Here is a 21,019-nt window from a genome sequence, read left to right on the forward strand (position 1 = left end):
CAAGTCTTATGCAACACGTTATACTCATTTATTTCCTGCACATCTTATTTCAATTAGGCTCTGATGCCCCCTCCCTTCATAGCTCCCTCTTCCCCTCACCAGCGGGCAATTTTAATTTAACCTTACTCATATTTGTTTTGCAATTTTTTTAATTGCGTGAGTTCACTAGCTTGAGAAAGTGGTGCAGCGCAGTTTTCAGTTTTAACACTATTGATAAAATTTGATGATACCATATTATGCTCTCTACTTGAATAACTAAATACCACTTTCTGTCTCATGAGATCAAGTATTGTTCTCTTAAATATAGTATTATCCCCTTCCTAGGTCTTTCTCCATCTAATGCAATTACTACACGTATGATTAATTCGAGTATCTTTCGACCAAAAAGGAAAAAAGAAAAAAACAAGAAGAAGAAAGCAGATCACATCTATCAATGTGAGCTCCATCCGAAGGAAAAATAAAGCAACTTAAACTCAAACCCAGCTTAGTTTTTTATTTGCGTTTTAGTACATGTTCAATGGCACAACAAGCTCCTTTGGATCTCGTCTTCAATGTGAAGAGACAAAAGCTGGAGCTTATATCTCCGGGAAAGCCCACTCCTCATGAAGTCAAGATTCTATCTGATATAAATGGCCAATAATTCTTACGGATTCAAGTTCTAGTCATACTTTTCTATCGTCCCAAGCCTTCCGTGACTGGAAAAGACCCAGTGAAAATCATTAGAGATACAATGGCTAAAGCTCTTGCATTTTACAATCCATTTGCAGGAAGGCTCAAGGAAAGTGAAGGCCGCAAACTCACGGTGGAATTAATGGAGAAGGAGCAATGTTCATTGAAGCTGATGCAGATATCACGCTTCACCAGTTTGGAGATGACCTTCAACCTCCACTTCCATGCGTGGAAGACCTCCTATACTCTCCGCCAGGCTCTGATGAAATCGTTCACTGCCCCATCTTGCTTATTCAGGTTTCATGCACTCTATTACCTAATCGGCTTTGAAATGTACGTATACGTGTAGTTGTCCAAGTTTGTGTAACTTGATGAAAAGTCTCATATAAGATAAAATTGGATTGTCTAATAATTAATGCTCCTTTTGATTCTTATTATAAAACACTTTCAATTACTTTATTGAAATCAAAAAATGATAGTTAAATTATTAAATATATCTTAACATGAAAGAAATTTTCAACTTTACCTCCATTAAAAATAAGAGAGAGATACATTTTATATGATGAGTCATAAAATTAAATTTATAATAAGGATAAAATTAGAAAATGGAAATAAATAACTCTCCATATGCCTTATATTAACTTTTAAGGATGAAAGAATCCTTCTAAAAAGTCCTTTATAATAAGGATCGAAGGGAGTATAAAATAAAAAGAATGTCCTATAAACTTAAAACAAAACTTAAGATTTTATACTCCCACCTTATGTTGTCTTGTCCTTCGTTATTTTTTTGTTAGGCCTACTTTATTTTATATTCCAACCTTAATTACTCATCATTTCTTTTTATTTTATATTAGTTATGTGGCCTAACATTATTTGAGGTGGGACTTCTCACGTCAGCTCAAGCCCACCCACACTTGAAAAAACTAACATTATAATATTATGTGTATGTATATATATAATGAGGTTTATTTACTTTCTCTTTTTCTTAACACTACGACTCAAGGGTGGTGGTTTCATCCTCGGTCTTCGCATGAATCATACCATGAGTGGTGGATCTGGTATTGTCCAATTCATGAAAGCCCTTGCAGACACAGCAAACGGTGCAACTGAACCTTCAATTCTACCTGTTTGGCATAGAGAACTTCTAAATGCAAGAGACCCACCACGTGTTACATGCACCCACCGTGAGTACGATGAAGTGACCGATAACACCATCGATGTCCCCTCCACAAACATAGCTCATGGCTCCTTCTTCTTTGGACCAACCGAGGTCCCTTCACTTCGTAGATTACTCCCCGACCACCTAACTCAATCCTCCTCATTTGATGTTGTCACAGCATGTCTCTGGCTTTGCCGAACAAAAGCATTAATGCTAGACCCACAAGAAGTTGTTCGCACATGATGGTCGCAGTCAATGCACGTTATGGACATTATGAACTAAGCCCTCCATTACCAAAAGGTTTTATGGCAATGCTATCGTCTTGCCAACTGCAATTTCAACTGCTGGTAAGCTTTGTTAGAGTCCATTAGGGTATGCCTTGGAGTTAGTGAGGAAAGCAAAAGCTGAAGTGGACGATGAGCATATTCATTCAGTGGCTGATCTGATAGCAACTAGAGGACCAACATGTTGTTCATCAATAAGTTCATGCCTAGTAACAGATTGGAGTCACGTCGATATTGGGAGCTGCAAGGCAGTGTATGCTGGTCTTACAAAGATTAATGTATTTGAGAAATTTCAAGGACCAATGGCTTGCATTGGACATACCAATAATAAAGGAGAGAAAGGTAGATTTGTACTTATTTGCTTGTCATCTGAATGCATGGAGACATTTGCCCAAGAATTGGATCTTTCACTCTACGGTGACCAGTGGAAGATCTAAAAATCAATAAGTGTGAGGTCTAATATCTAAATTAAGTTTAGTTAGGTAGGTCAAATTGTATTGTTTAATATTTCCCCAAAAAAAAAACAGAGATATAAAGTTTTATTTTGGAGTGTGAGTTGTGTGTGTTTATTAGGAACAATGTGGTGTAGGGTGTTGGTCAGGGGAAATGTCCTAATTAATCAACTATCTTAAAAAGTTAGGTATCTTATTAATTACTCAGAAAGAAAAAACATAACTTTTAGTTATAAGTTTTTTTCAATTATCAATTTAATTATTCAACTAGATTGGAAATAATTAAAGGAAAATATAATTGTTGATCCTATAATCTTATCGGGTTTTGTCTTCGTAATTTTTTTCAGTGTTTTCAATCCTTATAAAGACTAAAAATACTAAAACAATTAAAATTATAGGAACTTGAAAAACAAATATCGTCCAATCTTTCTAAAATTATTGAGACTAAAAACATTGAAAAAAAATATAGGAACTAAAAGCAAGAACTGATAAAACTATAGGGGCAACTAATGATTGTGTTTTCTCAATAATTAACTCAGCTACTATATTTTCTTGACATAAAACAAATCACTTCCCATAATTTTTTAATTTAATAAATTATAAATGACTAAATATTTTGTATCAAAGCTATTGAATTGATAATGGAAAGAAAATTTTAAAATCAAAATTGATATCTTTCCGAATCATTATTTAATTAATTAGCGGACACTCAATATTGCTTTACTTTCAATAGACAAGAGTGAGCAATATTTTTATTGAAGTCATGTCAAATATACCTGGCATTTGCGGCCATTGAAAGTTAGGCAGGTCTAGTGTAGTCCTCACCTTACATCATTACTGCAGCAAATTATATTATTTTCCCCAATCTTATTTATAAATAATTTTTAATAAGTTTTATTAAAATAAAAAAATTTTAAAATTTATTATTATTTTTAAAATAAAATAAGCTTTCAAACTTTATATATGACCACACAATATTTACTATGTGCATCCTTCCTCAATAATACTGCATCTGTATGTACACAAACATACATCTACTTGTATTTTTTTAAGAAAAAAATGGAGGCTTTTAATCTGACCACACAAACATGGGGACCACCACCCACTGGTACATGCCTAATTTTTATCTCTGTTCAACCTTGGAGATATTGAGAGAAATATTCATAAAATAATTAATAAACTATATATTAAAAAAACATCTAATCAGTTTTGAGATAAAATTTTTGTTTGTATGAAAAAAATATATATATATATATATATATACATAGTGATTGTGACAAGTGAATGACTCTTTGAACTGAATCTTAACAGGGAGAATAATAATTAATGACGTTAAAAAGTATTTAAAATTTACAATTCAAACTTCTTTATTTAGAATTTGAAGATTATTATTTTATGTTAACCTTTTTATAAAATCTATAATTGTCATTCTCTCTTATTTTACATGTTTTCTTATTGCATGGCTTTACAGAATTTATTATAAATATAGATATTAAGGGGAACTTTTTAAGACTCTTAAGAGCCTAATATTTAATATATATATATATATATATATATTTGCACTTAAAATTGAAACATCATTCTTTCTCTTATTCATAATATTTATATAAAGGCACATTTGATTATGATGCTTGGCTGAAAAGTCAAATTCATAAAAGTTAGTACATTGATTTTTTGGCCACCATTTATTATTTATATTTTTTATAATTTAAAATTTTCATAATAATAACTAAAAAGGAAAAATAATGGAAAAGAATGAGCAGAGAATCTTTTCTAACAGTTGGCCATTCGGTGGAAAAATTAATTTGCTTTCCAAATATAGGTCCTGATGTGCAAGCTTTTCCTAGCTAGCTATCATTAATATAGGACCATCACGTGGCATGAAAGCTGCCTTGAACTGAATTGAATGTATCTTCAGGTAAGGGTGGTGTGCCCGGCTTGGTCTGAGAACTTGGAGCTTATCGGGCTGGACTTTAAGCTGGGGTCAAACTTTACATGATCCAAACATTTTATTTTTATATTTTTTTGGCTAAAAATAACTGTTTTGTAATATCATATTTCTTTTTTTAATGAAATAATATCATATCAACCCATGCCAATGATAATCAATAGTATGATCACAAATTATATATATCTAAATTTTCCACATGTTTGAGTTTGGTCTAATTATTAGTGAGTTATGAATTGGACTAGGTATCAATTTGTCACGAGTCTCATATCAGGGAGCCTCACAAGTGGTGTGTGGTTTATAAGTTCAAGGGGCTCTCTCTCTTAATAGGCTAGTCTTTTAGGATTTGCTCTCTTTTTGGGCTTGTGCTCGTCACATTAGTGCTTTCATTGAGAGGCTGATGTTTCAAAAAGGGCTACCCACGGAGGGTTCTGACTGGCAGAAGGTCAAGTAAAGTGTCATGGAGTGAAGCCACCAGTGACGTTGTCTCTTGATGGGATAGTATTGTCACGAGTCTCTCATTGAGAAGCCTCACAAGTAGTGTGTGATTTATAAGTTCAAATGGCACTTCCTCCTAATAGGCTAATCTTTTAGGATGTGCTCTTCCTTTGAACTTATGCTCGTCACATAATTCCTGATTGAATATGGTTTGGTTTGGTTTTCATTACAATGTTCTTGATTATTATCATAGTAGACCTTTATTAACTTGGGTTTCAATCCTTTCTATGCTAGACGCTTATAAATGTTTTGTTCATGGTATACAATTACTCAATTAAGTTGTTTACTTTGTTGGTAGAATGAAAATATATATATAATTTTAAAAGTTAGGCACTGCACATTTCCAGAACATCTGGTCTTTCCAATTTTTTTTTAGATTTCACGATAATTATATGAGTTTGTATAACACGTATTCAAAACCAATCATTATTCCTCTTGTGAACATATCTAGAGTCAGAAGAATGGAACATTACCATATGCTCATCTAACCCTCACACTTTCAATCTCATAGTAATTGTCATCTATATTTTTTTCATGGGTCTTTGTTTGCTCCAGTGATTAGTGAGTCCAAACTGGATTAGGTATCAATTCTTGATTGAACTGGTTCAATTGGCCGGTTTAATTCGGTTCTCATAACATTATTCGTAATTAGTACCATGGTAGACCTTTATCAACTAGGATTCCAATCCTTTATGTCATGCTAGTCACTTATAATTTGTTTGTTTGTTTTTTCTACCGTGGTATATAATGATAGGGGTAGAAGTGGATCATGCTAGTTCAAGATAGAACTTAGAAAGCACACAAGAAATGAAACAACAAAGAAAGAAAACAAGATAGAAAGAAAGAAAGAAATTAAAAGATAAAGATAATAATCAAAGTCACAATAACTAGAGTGCTGATTTTAGCAACTTTAGCCTCAAAAACATCACATACAAGAGTTAAATAGACTCTTAATTATGTCTGTATTCACCACAAAATACTTACAAGTAAGCATAGCTCACAACAAAATTTTAACAAACTCAAGAGAAATATTCTCATTCATAAACTCCTCTTCAAAATTGAGTACAATCTCGTGCTACATATATAGAAAAGGAAGGAAGACTAAAAGAGATCCTAAACTCTAGAAGATCAACTTCCTCAAAATGGTGCCTCCTCTCTACAAATTTAGGAAAGCTTTCTAAATTGTGAAGATTGAACAATAATGGTTGGTTGGAAGACTTCCTATACTTTCTTAAGATCTAAAGACTTAACTCTCAAGCAAGATCAACCTAATAAATACTAGGAAATCAAAAGGATTTAACATGTACAAGCTGAAGTTGCAAAATAGAAAACTAACACTAGGTCTTAAAAAACACTTGCTGAAAATAAAATGGGAAACTAAATAAACTAAGTTAAACTCCTGATTAATGATGGGAATCATGCCTAAAGCTCTCCAAATCATGTCCTGGATGTACTCCTCATGCTCCCTCCAAGGCATATGCTTGTTACATGGTATTTTAAGTGAACTTTTTAATATGGACACTGTATAGGCATTGTACATCACCTTGTTGGGCTTTTAGCATTATAATCTTCATTCTTGGACCTTCCAAAAGAGATGTTCACCTTCATAAACTTTCATGGGCTATTTGGACATCCATCTGGCTTGAATAAGCTTCATTCACGTTCTGGAACAACCATGGTCCATTAGACAATGCATTAAGCCCCAATTTAGCATATTAAAGCTCCATCATATTCATCCATGTGTATATAACAGCATAGGCCTTTCAACTTGTTGGAAATTGATCCATGATGGATTTGGGCGTGGCCTGTCACATGCTATCACTACTGAAAAAATTAAATTTAATGACAGATATTTAGTAACGAATTTCCAATCCATCAATAATTATAAATATTAGTGATGGAAAATTTTGTAACGAACTAAAATCTATCATTAATTACATAAATTAGTGATGGATCAGTGATAGAGATTGGATGTCGTCACATTTTGATTAGATTTTATAAATTTAGTGATCGATTTAAATTCGTCACTAATTTTCATCACTAAATCTTCATATTAGTAAAAGATATTGTTAATTAAAAAATTAGTGAAATGAGCTTAAATATTTTATAAAGTAAAAAATTTATAATATACATAGAGAGGTTCACGTGATTTTTCCCTCAAAATTACCGAATTAAATAATCACACAAATAATTTTTCTCTTATTATAAGTAAAATATACAATATAAAATGATATAAAAATAAAAATATTTTAAAATTTTATTATGTAAATTTAAATATAAAATAAAATTTTTATCATATGAAAAAATTTTAATTATAACATAGATAATATAAAACAATATACACAATTATTTATTTTCATAATATATATTAATTGATATTAAATAATATATTTATTAACCAATAATAAATATTGAATTGAATTATATATTTACATGTGTTAATGTGTGTATATGATAATATAGATTATCAGCATATTTAAATATTAATATATTAAATATATAAAAAATACATTTAAATTAAATTTATGTGTTCAATTAAGTTTTATATATATATATATATATATTAAATTTTGCATATTAAGAAGGAAAAGTTATCACAACTCAACTGGTAAAAGGTACGTATGGAAAGAAAGAGGTTTTAGGTTCGAGATGAGGCAACATTACATTTAAAGAGAATTAAAATGGTTTGTTGATATGGTGGTTACATGTGGCATGGACGTCCAAGTGGCAACGATGCGACAAGTGATAAGTGATGTGTACTTGTAGGTGGCATAAGAGTTGACATGGTAGTGATTGGATCCACAACAAAAATTTTAACTGTAAAATAAATTAGTGACAGATATTTTTTATCATTAAATTAGTGAAGCTATATTTGTGATGGAAATTAATGATGAACAACTCATCACTAAATCTAAAATTAATAATGAATTTTGTTTATTGGTGACGAATTTATCTGTCAATAATTTCATTTTTTTTTCTAGTAGCATATGTCGTAGTCCACACTCGCGATTATCCATATCATCATCCATACAACCATCCATTCTGTCCTTTTATGTGTTTTGCCACTCGTGGATTGTGGCCTTGTAGTGTCACTTGTGGATTTGGACCTCTTGGCTTTGTTGGGCTTATTGAACATACACGATCCGCTCTCTATCATATAACTATTCAATTAGGTTGTTTACTTTATTGGTAGAATGATAAAATTGAATTTTAAAAGTTAGGCATTACAAACTACTCGAACATCTGGTCTTTCTATTTTTTTTTATTTTTAGATTTTACAATAATTATATGAGTTTGCAAAACACGTATTTGGCACTAGTCGTTCCTCTTGTCCATTTTATAAGGGTTATGTTTGACTCTCTAATTCTTAAGATGAAATTTAGGGTGTTAAATATACGCGCGCGTGCAATCACCATAGGGGAAAATGATTTATGGTTGGTGGATAAGGTTTTGTTGGAATAAAATTCAACATAGAAATGAAAATATTCAATATTCAGTTATTATGGTCTCTTTGTCAGATTATGTGCTAAGGTAATGATCTTACTAAAATAAGGATAATTAGCAGGAAATAGATATGTCAAGATCACATTGCATGCAATTTCTATCCTACACAACTATGATTGATCTATGTCATTGATTATATTAGTCTAGTGACCATTGTCATAGATTTAGTCAAGTTGAGTTAAGACAAAAGCCTCTTTGACGATCCTATATCGATGTAGTCAATGTTCTAGATTAATTGATTATACCCTGTTTATTATGGCATCTTGAGTGCTCATAAGGTTAAATGCATTTTCTATGAAGATTTATGTGGCCCAGTGAGAGATTGTTGGAATAAAATTTAACATATGTGGCCATACACGGAAATATTAAAAAAATGTGTTGATTATTATAATTTAGCCTAAATAAAATGGTCTATTTAGAAAAAAAAATTAAAGGCTTAACTGGCGTGAATATCATGAAATTAATGTGTAAAGACCGAAGTGATTATAATTTGTTGAAAAATCAAATTGCAAATATCACAAATTTAAGTTTATAAATATGTATCGTGATCTCTTTAGTTGGGAATAATGAGAAACTAGTTTTTTGACTCTTTCTAGAGAATTCTAAGGAATTTTCTGATATTTACAATATAGAATATCATAGTGCCATAATATATTCTCAACCTTTGGAATCATCTGACACCTGTAACTACGATTCAACATTCAAGCATGCTTAAACATTCAATTTTTTCTATTCCTCTGAATTGATACGTGATTATATTAATGTTTACGGATTTGGTTGCAATCATTTATATAGTTTGAATATGAATTGGATTGATTAGGGATAACAAATTCCAACATGTTTGTCAAGGAACCTGTAGAACCATTATGCGTCTGGATAACGCTGTTGTTAAATTTTTTGATATTTTGAGAGAAATAGCAGGCAAAGACGATAAATAAAATTAGTTGTACTATATATACATAATGACAAAAGAAATAATAAACCAAAAACCTCATAAAAGAGCATATATGACATTCATGAGGTACTGAAGAGGTATTCAAATTAAAGAAGCAATCCAGCTCCAGCTGTAACCCTATGTTGATAGAGCTTCAAATACAAACATATCATTTTAATAATTGAGGTAAATTAAAGAAAAAAATACGTTCTTTTAAGATTTTAGAAGGACATCTACGTATGTAATAAAATTAATGATGATTTGATCAAAATCTGAATTGGTATGGCGAAGCAGTTGGCAACAAAATATTAATTTTTCAGTCAATTTGTGATATTACTTTTAAATGTAATTATATTGGATATCAAAAAATACGATGAGGTATCAAAAAATTTTGCTGATAAAAAAAGACTTGCAAATAGTTTTTTTTAAACAATTACAATTCATTGAGAGTGGCCTTTGAAACTCCAATACCTTATTTGTAATTATCCCTCTCATTTTCAAATGTTGGAATTAATAGTTATATTTCCTTTTTCAGCAAAATTTTGTAGACCTAAATATTACTAAATCAATTTTTTGGAATTGAGGTTCTATTTCTTGTTTTAAGAATTGTATGGAGTCATTTCATGTTTAGGAATCGGTGGAATAATGTGTCTGTAGGTGTGATTATACAAGGAATCATAATTTGAGTCTCTTTAATAAATAATTTTGAAATTTTATCTCTTCAATATTAACTAACCATAAAAGAAAATGATTCCTAGTCCTACTTACAGTTCAAATGTTTTTTTCTTTTTGTATAAGTTAAATTGAGTGATGTATATGTAAAAGTCAAAAGGAAACGACAAGTATATTATTTTTAAAATTCATCTCTTTCAAATGTTGTATATTCTAATGCCTTATGAGAAATACATTTAGCTTTTTTTTTTCATAAGAAAATACATTTCAGTCTTACTTTCGGACCAATAAAGTCATTTTAATCTAGCAAGTCCCAGCTAGGAAGCACAATTTGCATTCATCAATCAATCAAATAAAACACACACACATATGTGCACTTTTATTTGCATGAAGAGCAAGAAATACATTTATTGACTAAAATAATTAAGTTACACATATAAAAATTATATACATATAGACTATAATCACCAATATTATTAAAAATAAATAAACGTACAAGTATTCGATATGACAGACATAATGTATACTTCATCATACGTATTACATATGTTACCATTTGTATTACTATATTTAATTTCTTTTTATCAAAATATTTCTATATGACTTAAAAACTCACAAAAGATTAATATTTTTTATTACTGTAAATGTACGTATATTATTTGTTTAAAACTCAAGATACGCATATTAATCCTCTAAAATATTGAAATATATTTAACATATATATATTCTTGTACACATATCCTAAAATTTTAAAATTTTCATATTTAATGTTAAATTGTATGACAAATATATATACGGGTATCGATGCTTCTTAGCGTGTGTTTATACATACATTACATACATATAATGTATTTTACAAGAATATTTAAATTTATAATTTTGTTACCATGAGTAGTAGCTTTGGTCTTATTAAATAATTTATTTTAAAATCATTTGAAATAATTACTATCAAAAATGGAGTACGCACTTAAACTTAAGTGTTATTTTACATCTTTCACTTCAATCATCCAGAATCACCCATTCAAAAAGCAGATTACATCTATAAATATGAGCTCCATCCAAAGGAAAAATAAACCAAATTAAACCTCACAAGTTTTTGTATTTGCATTTTAGAACATATTATATGGCCAAACAATCTGCTTTGGATCTCGTCTTCAATATAATGTGAGAAGACAAAAGCTGGAGCTTATATCTTCGGCGAAGCCCACTCCTCATGAAGTAAGTTTCTATCTAACATTGATTGCCAAGAAGTCTTACGAACCCAAATTCCAGCCGTACATTTCACCCGTCACAAGTCTTCTATGGCTGGAAAAGACCCCGCCAAAGTCATTCGAGATGCACTGGCTAATGCTCTTGTATTTTACTATCCATTTGCACTATTATAAAATAAGTTTATAGGAGCATTTATTTTTAGCATACGAGAGTGCTTTTAAGCACTCCAATAACTAGCGCTCTCATATATACAGGAGCGCTTATAAAGCAATCCAAAAGAGAGGCCTACAGGAACACTTTTTATAAAAAGCGCTCCTGTAGGCTCTGAAATTTTACATAATTTATATTTAGATTTTAAATATTATAAAAAGCGCCGCCAAGAGAGAATACAATTGATTTTTCTGTTTCATTCAGATTAGGATGACCAAAACATACAGTATTTGATATTTCCACTTAAATTAGTATAAAAGATTGAATCCAACATGCTAATATATTTACACTAGTATAGTTTATAACAATCATAATATGTAGCCTGAAGCTCATCGATAACAAGTTATGCTCTTAAAGTAATGTCATGATAAGAGAGAAAGAAATAAAAGGAGCATATTTGAATGTAAATGATTGACTTAATCAACATCCTGGCCAGTAAATGGGCATGGCATAGAGCTACCTTAAAAGTGAAGAATCACCTAAAAAGCTAGGTATCATTTGCTTGCAAAAATGATTGTACCAATACCATGATAGTTTATTGAAAAAGTCATTTTTAATCGATATAAAAAATGTACTTTGTAGTAGTACATGATACATGCATGGCATAAGTGCTATCTTAAAAGTGAAGAATGACGTAAAATGTAAAATGTTTGAGCTTAAAAGTTAGGTATAAAATGCCTGTGAAAATGCATGATTGTACCATGATAGTTTATTAAAAATTTAATAACCTTTCAACTATACCTATATTAAATATGCCTAATTTAATAATATATTTTTTATCACTAAACATTTAATAGAAAATAAAAAAATTATGATACCAAAGTTAATGACATGACTTATTAATGGAACAAAAAAAAATTCATCTATCTTTGTTTTATAAATAAAACTAAAGGTAATATTTTTTTTTATTGCTTGCAGATATACTCTTATTAAAAGCAATAATGTTTGAGACAATTTCAGGTGCTAAATATAAACATCATCTAAGAGCAAAAGAGGAGAAAAAGGAAAGCCTGAATGCAAAACTATCTTACTTGCCACTACAAATGAACCGCTTCCTCAACAGAGTTTTTTTTTTTTTTGTGAGACAGAAATTATATATATTACATGGATAGAAAAATTTGATTTGCCCCATGTATTCAATATGTGATAGAATCATATGAACTAAGTTTTTTACATGTACAAGAGTTAGAGATTCGAAACCCAACCACATGTTAAATAATAATGAGACTTGTATCATGTATACTAACTTGATTTGCTAAAAAATATTAAACAACAAATTGAATATATAAATATCAAAATTATTTAAAACTATACAAATGATTTTAGAAAAAATTGAGAAAAATTTAAAAAAATAAATGATCTACTAAAAACATAAGAATTAAATAGGTTGAAATAAAATTTTTGATAAAAAATAATCAATAATAATATTTAAATTATTCTAGAATCTCAATCCTTTTCTATTGGTCACTGTTACAAATACTCTGACCATCTCTCTATTTTGTCTTAATTATGTATACCACTCTTCTATTTTTGAAACCTATACAAACTAGGGCTGTGCAAAAAAAGTTAAAACCCAGTCTGCCCTGGCAAGACCTGGTCTGGAAAAACCAGCTCAAGAAAAAGACTGGACCAAGCAGGTTAGACTGAACCATCAGGGCAGACTGGGTTCAAGAATGTTGTTTAAGACTATTTGGTTTGGCTTGGTCCAGGTAGTCAACTTTTTTTAATATATATATAATTAATATATTATTAAATACTTGTTACCAAAAAAAATAGACACAAGAATTCTACCCTAATCACTCTAATATTCTCTTTCATTTTTCTCGCTGCCCCATCATTTTCTTCCTCTGGGTGCCGATCTCCTTATCCTCCTCTCATCTTCAAGCTTCAGTTTTCCAGCAGCTGCTACACTTCGTTTACATCCAAGCTTTAGCCGCCGCTCCGGCCTACTCTCCACTGTGGCATCGACTTATCACTACTAAACTGACTCTATCAGCCATTCCCATTTTTCTTCTCCTCCTCCATTGCGTCTACGTGCTTAACGTTAGCATTTGAGGGCTGCATCTTTGGCTTTGTTCTCCTCTGCCCAGATCTGCATCTTCTCAAAATTCTATCTTGATTTATGTGGTGGATTTTATTGTTTTTTTTAATCTTTATCTCACTCCAGACTGTAGAGCTTCTCATTATTCTACATTCCTTCTAGTCTTTTTTTTTCTAGAGTTAAGGTTCCTACCCCTACGAGTCATGGATATTTGACTTTAAAGGAGAGAGAAGGGGGAAGAATGAAGAATGATAGGGTGGGCATTTATAACTTGGGCAAGGGCATGTATAGTTAGACAACGGCTATTTACGACTTATAAAAAAAAATCACAACTTGTAATGGTAAGTTTTAAATGGCTATTGCCCAGCTGTAAATGCCCTTACTCAAGTTGTAAATGTGTAGGATGTGAGATTTGGGAGTATTTTGTGAATTTCATGAAACTTCTTGATAGTAAATTCCTTTATGTGGGACTAAAATGTAATTTCCCTAACTTGTATCTATTTTAATTCTTTAAGAATTTAATAAAAAAGTATTGATTAAAGGAAGAATGACATTAAAGCCCAAAAACAATGAATTTATTATGATAGTTAGGTCCCAACAAATTTTTTTGTATAATTAGTCGTAAATATTAGATTCAAATAGTTACAAATTCAAGAGTTTTAATTACAAATAAAATATTTTAATTTTAAATATAATTCTCAATTTACAATTGAAATTTTTATTTGTTATTATTTGAATCAATATTTGCAATTTATTTTTCAAAACATTTTGTTGAAAACTCAACTGTCATAAATTCTCCATTTTAGGACTTATATATTCAGTCTCATATACTTTAAATGCTTGTTCATAACAAAATCAAAACAAATCTTATATATCTTATTTATTTTATAACAAAACTTTTGTTATTAATATTATTAACATATTAAAATCTTTGTCCAGTAGGTGAGACACCAAGGTAGAAGGAGAATAAATTTCCTATAAAAGTGTTGTAGTGTGGTATCTTCCAAGACTCGAGCACTTGTTTGGTAATGAAAGGGATGCAAAAGATTGAGATAGCATGCAACTAAAAAAATTTCTTATGAAAAGCTGAGACATCCATCAAACTACGAGCAATGAAAGAAAATCGATCAATTGTTTCTTAATTTTAGCAATGAGCTAAGGAATGTCTGGCAAGGTTTTAGTATGGATGGCATGAATTCTTAGCATGAATGTTAGTTTATTTAGTTATTTCCATAGTTCTTGAATTGAGTTAATTAGCTATGGTTTTTTGTTAAATTGTTAGTTTATTTAATTCCATTTTAACTGTACATACACTACTAGAAAAAATCATATTAGTGACGGATAATTAGTGACAACTTTATATCCGTCACTAATTATAGTGATTAGTGACAGATTAGTGATGGATGATAATATCAGTCACATTTCTTTTAAAAGTTTATAATTTGTGACGAATATAATTTGGTCACTAATTATCGGTCACTGAATTGTGACAGATGCTCAAAGTTGTCACAATTTTACAAAACAATCACAAAATTAGTGACTAATAAATAGTGACCTATGGATATCCGTCACTAAGTGTGAAAGTATAATAACAATTAATTATTTATGTTAATATAAAATAGATAATTAATTTAATTGTATTGTTAAAATAAAAATATATTATTAATAAAGATATTAATGTTAAAAATAGGAAATAAAAATATATTTATGTTAAAATGATTTATTAATAATTGATAAAAATTTTCTTTTAAATGTTATAAATATTTTATACCAATTATGATTACTTTTTAGATGCATTTAGATGGGTAAAATATTAGGTTAATTTTACTAATATAATATAATAAAAAATTGAACATGAAAATTAATATAATTTCAGAGTCACCATCAGACCCTAAAACTAAAACCCTTCCCTCCTTTGCAATTCTATTATCACTAAACTCGCGCTCTGCTCCCGCCGTTCATCTCCAGTGCTCTGCTACTGATGCTCGAAGAAATCAGGCGCACAACAATTTCTCTTTCTCGCCTCACTCAGGTACGCTTTGCCTTTGACCCCCTTTGAGCACAATAAACATTTCTCTTGATTCAACATGAGAGTAGGTTTGAAAAAGGGCTTTCTTAGATAGTCTAGGTTTGAAAAAAAAATTCACAGCCTTTTCCCCTGCCACTTTGCTTTTGTCTGTATTCTTGCTCTCATTATGATTTTCGTATTCTCAGTTGTTGAATATGCCTGAAGAATAGATTCTATTAGTGTTAGGACTCCTCTTTCGAGACTATGGGAAGGGATAATGAGATTATTTAATAGGTTGCCAAACACTACAATGAACTTTATTCCCTTTTCCTAAAAAGTTTTAGCTTTACTTTGGGAGACCCAAATTTATTCAATAACTTGAATGGACCAATATAATAAAGCCACCAAGGAAAAAGGGATTTTGACTTTTCTTAGCTTACTTTGGAATGAAACCACATCAACTTGTTTTGTTTAATAATATTTTTATGGTGCTTAGTTTTGGAGTCTTTTGTTTTGTGGTGTGGGATTTATTGAAATTTAATTATATGCTCTGGTAGTCAATCGCAGGGTCAGTTCAACAATGGAAATTTTATTTTTAATATTTGTATATTAATTTATATGTATTCCAAGGTGAAGGTTATGCATTGAATCTGCAATTGAAAGGCTAACAACTCTTTTTTCTTCTTTCAAAGCTGAGGTAATATCTTTATCATGCTTCTATTTCTCTGTTTTTTACCTTTCTCATTTTCTTACTTTTTCATTCCCATTGATTGTAATGCTTAGCTCTAGCTAGTGACCATCAGGGATGGAGAAGAAACAATCAAGTGAGATGGGGTTAAAACTAAAAAGTGTGTTTTGGCTTATAGTATTCTTGTCTTTAAATTTATGTAATACTAAAAATGAACAATTAATTGTCAAGCTTTTTGTCCTCCTTGCTGCAGCTAAAAATTAATTATATGCTTCTAATTATATTATATTCATGTCCACTTAATCATAGCTTTTTCTTTTTTGATTAATTATATTCACCATATGCTTTTAACTTGATTTCTTTCTTTCTTTGTTCTTTTCTTTTATGCAGTCCTTTGAAGTATATTGGTACAAATCTCGCAGCTTTGCATAACTTCATTATTATCAAGTAAGCCTAATTAATTAAGTTACCAAATTATACATGCAAGCAGTTTTTCAATGTTTTAAAAAAGGTCGTTTGATCATACATTTTTGCCATGAAATTTCACATTCATAGTTCTACATGTGTGCTATTTGATGTGCAAAATTTCCATTATTTTTAGAGCTCCTTGGTAGATTACAATTTAATGGTTTTTGGATGCTAGGCCATTTGATTGTCATCCCAGGAGTGTTATTTTTTTAATATATTAAACTCTTTACTGGTTTTAGACTTAGTAAACCTTATTTCTTGAATTAGTTATGTTAATTAGTTATTTTGTCTTAAATAATTACATGGTATCATGTAGAAGACTATGAGGGATGATCGAATGTGGATGTATAGTCGGCGTGACGAAAGTGGAAAAGGACTCAACAAAAAGTTTATAGATGGTGTAGAACAATTTGTGGCATTTGTTCTTTCTCAACCAAATCTAGTCTCAAATGGCCAAATAAGGTGTCCGTGTTCAAAATGTGACAATAAGAAATTTTTAGAGTATGAAATCGTCAAGGTTCACCTTTATCGTCATGGTTTTGTCCCTAATTATGACCCATGGAGTTATCACGGGGAACCTTTACATTATGATGATGTTGATTATGAGGTTGCTAGAGATATTGAAGAAAGAGTTGAAGGTGCTAATGAAACAAGGGATGATGTTATCTTAGAAAACCCATATTATACCATGATTTTAGATGCTGTTGGTCCTAGTGTCAATCCTAATACTAATATAGAGTTAGATGATCCTCCAAGCCATAATGCTCAAAAATTTTATGAGATGTTGGAAACTGCTAAAGAGCCACTGTATGAAGGGTGTAGTAGGCACACTCCATTATCAGCAATATCTAGATTGTTAAATATCAAATCTGAGTTTAACTTGAGTGAGAATTGCTATAATTGTATTTTACAATGGGTAAAAGAATTGTTGCCAAATGATGAAAAATTGCCTAAAGACTATTACAAGACTAAACAAATGGTAGGACAACTTGGTTTGAAGTATGAGAAAATAGATGTGTGTCGAAATGGTTGTATGCTGTACTATAAGGAGAACAAGGAAAGGAGGGAATGTTTGGTGTGTGGCCATGATCGCTTTAAATCTAGAAAAAGAGATAATGGAAGTAATAAAGACATACCGTACAAGGTGCTGCGTTATTTCCCATTGACTCCAAGATTACAAAGGCTTTATATGTCTTCTAAAACAGCAGAGCACATGGTATGGCATCATAAAACAAGGCGAGAGCCAGGGGTCATGTGTCATCCTTGTGATGGCGAGGCATGGAAACATTTTGATCAATGTTATCCCTCTTTTGCTTTAGAACCTCGAAATGTTAGGTTAGGCTTATCATCAGATGGGTTTACTCCATTTGGGCAATCTGCACATCCATATTCATGTTGGCCTGTAATTGTTACACCATATAATTTGCCCCCTGGGATGTGCATGAAAACCCCATATATGTTTCTTACTCTTATAATTCCTGGCCCAAAGAGCCCTGGGCAAAAAATTGATGTGTACTTGCAACCTTTAATTGATGAGTTGAAAGAATTGTGGGAGGTTGGTGCTTTAACCTATGACTCATATAAGAAGCAAAATTTTTATATGAGAGCTTCACTATTATGGACTATTAATGACTTCCCTGCTTATGGCATGTTATCGGGATGGAGTACGCATGGAATTTTGTCATGCCCAATTTGTATGGAGTACAGTAAATCATTCTTCTTGGAAAAAGGAAAAAAGGTGACATTTTTTGATTGTCATCGTCAATTTTTGCCACTACAACATCCTTTTGTCGAGATAAAAAGTCATTTTATAAAGGGTGTGATGAGAAATCTCCTATCCCTCAAAGATTTTCTAGTGATGACTTATGGGAAAAAGTTTGTTGCTTGCCAAGAATGATGGAGAAAAATGGAACTTACAAGTTGCCTGGGTTTGGCAGTCAACATAATTGGACTAAACGTTCTATATTTTAGGATTTGCCTTATTGGAATACCAACTTGATTCGCCATAATCTTGATGTTATGCATATTGAGAAGAATGTATTTGATAATATATTCAATACTGTTATGGATGTTAAAGGTAAGACGAAGGACAATGAAAAGGCTAGAGAGGACTTGTCTACTTATTGTAACCGACCAGAATTGGCATTGTTTAAGAGTGTTGGAAAGACAATGAAGCCAAAAGCAACATACACTTTGACAAAGCAACAAAGGAAGTTGGTATGTGAATGGATTAAAAATTTAAGACTTCCTGATGGACATGCTTCAAATTTGTCTAAATGTGTTGACATGGAAAATTGTAAATTGTTAGGGATGAAAAGTCATGATTGTTATGTATTTTTACAAAGATTGCTCCCAATTGCCTTTAAAGATTTATTACCTGAGGCTATTTGGAATGCCTTAACAGAAATAAGTCTATTCTTTAAAGACATATGCTCAACAATTATAACAGTGGAGCAAATGCAAAAGCTTGAAGAAAATATTGTTGTAACTATTTGCAAGTTAGAAAAGTTCTTTCCTCCAGCCTTCTTTGACTCCATGAAACATTTGCCTATTCACTTACCTTATGAAGCAAGAGTTGGTCGACCCGTTCAGTATCGATGGATGTATCCATTTGAAAGGTAAATTATAAAATATATTTTGTGATTAAATTTACTTATTATATAAATGAATACTTAATAGAAAAATTATTGTGTAGGTTTTTGCATCATTTGAAGAAAAAAGTTAAAAATAAAGCTCACGTAGAAGGGTCAATTTCTGAAGCATACCTTGTAGAAGAAACATCTACATTCTGTGCTCATTACTTTGAACCTCATGTTCAAACAAAACTAAACAAAATTGATCGAAATGATGATCATAGTGAGGTTGACTGCCCAGATGGATGCCTTTCTATATTCAGACATCCTGGTCGCACAGCAGGAAAAGGAAAAACATGATTTTGACAAATGATGAATTTAATGTAGCTTCTATATATGTTCTGCTTAATTGTGAGGAAATCCAACCATTTCTTAGGTAAATTCAATCACTTTAAGATATTTATGCATTTTTTAAATGACAATTTGCTTTACTAATGTTGGTAATCATTGCCATCTTGTAGAATATTTGAAGAACAACTTAGGAAAAGAATACCTAATGCAACCAATGAGGATGTAGAGACTAAGATAGATAGTGAATTTGCAAAGTGGTTGAAAGAATATGTAAGTATCATGAACATATATATTTTAATACATGCCTTTTTAGTTTGTGTGATATGCTTATTGACAAGTTTTATTATGCTTAGGTTTTTGACCCAAATAACAATGTAGATGATGTTCGTATAAAGGATCTAGCTTTTGGGCCATCTAGAGAAGTACATACATGGTCTCAATATTTTGTCAATGGATATCGGTTTCACACACGTGCTTACAACTCATCAAAATCTACCATGAACTGTGGATTGTGCATTAAGGGAACAAATTATAATGAGTTTGAATATGACTATTATGGTTTGTTGGAAGAAGTGATAGAATTGCAATATTTTAATCCAACCTCTAAGAAAACTAGAGCGGTATTGTTTAAGTGTGATTAGTTTGATCCCCAATTAAATAGGGGGTGCAAGGTTCATAGTCGTTATGGCCTAGTTGAGATCAATAAGAGAAAACGATTTTCAAAGTATGAACCATTTGCACTTGCTCAACAAGCTCAACAAGTTTATTTTGGAGAATATGCTAGTAAGAAGAGGGAGAGGGCTGATTGGTGGGCTGTTTGTAAAATAAAAGCAAGGAGTATGATAAATGCACCAGAAGTAGCCTTCCAAGAAGATGATATGGGATTGCCATATGACACAAGCATGGATGCAATTAATAATCTTTGTGAAGGGGTAGCTGAAGAACTTGAAATACAAGAAAATGAGATGAGATTACAGTATGAAACAAATGATGTTGATGAACTAGAAAAGTTAGATGAGGAAGATGAGCTTGAAAATGAGGAATTTCAAATTGAAGAGGAAGATGAACTTAGTGAGAGTGATAGTATTGAAAGTGATGAATCAAATACTGAAAAGGAAGATGAAGCTTAGGTTTGTAAATGTTAGCATTATTTTATTGCATTTGATCATTATGACATTTTTATTGAATTATTGTTATTATAATTTTAACTTGCTTATTAGTATTATTTTTCTTCATTTTGAAATTTTTCTATCTATAAATGTTACAGGGATGCCAAGGGGTAAAGCAAAACATAGATCATTTGGAGTATCAAGAAGTGTAAGCATTCATCAGCAAAATGTTAGAGGTG

At 31.0% G+C, this 21,019-nt stretch overlaps 1 protein-coding gene and 1 pseudogene across 1 annotated transcript; both read left to right on the top strand.

Moving 5' to 3' along the window:
* Positions 1 to 477: 477 nt before the first annotated feature.
* LOC129317617 (benzyl alcohol O-benzoyltransferase-like) lies at positions 478 to 2,434 on the top strand (annotated as a pseudogene).
* Positions 2,435 to 17,069: 14,635 nt separating this feature from the next.
* LOC129317338 (uncharacterized) lies at positions 17,070 to 20,801 on the top strand. Its single transcript, XM_054961683.1, has 5 exons — positions 17,070 to 18,485; positions 18,719 to 19,365; positions 19,842 to 19,941; positions 20,025 to 20,182; positions 20,333 to 20,801. Exons 1-5 carry the CDS (start codon positions 17,070 to 17,072, stop codon positions 20,799 to 20,801), a joined length of 2,790 nt encoding a protein of 929 aa, XP_054817658.1.
* Positions 20,802 to 21,019: the final 218 nt, after the last annotated feature.

This window comes from Prosopis cineraria, unplaced genomic scaffold (assembly GCF_029017545.1).
Source record: "Prosopis cineraria cultivar Desert tree isolate PC_DT_omini unplaced genomic scaffold, ASM2901754v1 PC8, whole genome shotgun sequence".
Taxonomy (NCBI): Eukaryota; Viridiplantae; Streptophyta; class Magnoliopsida; order Fabales; family Fabaceae; genus Prosopis; species Prosopis cineraria.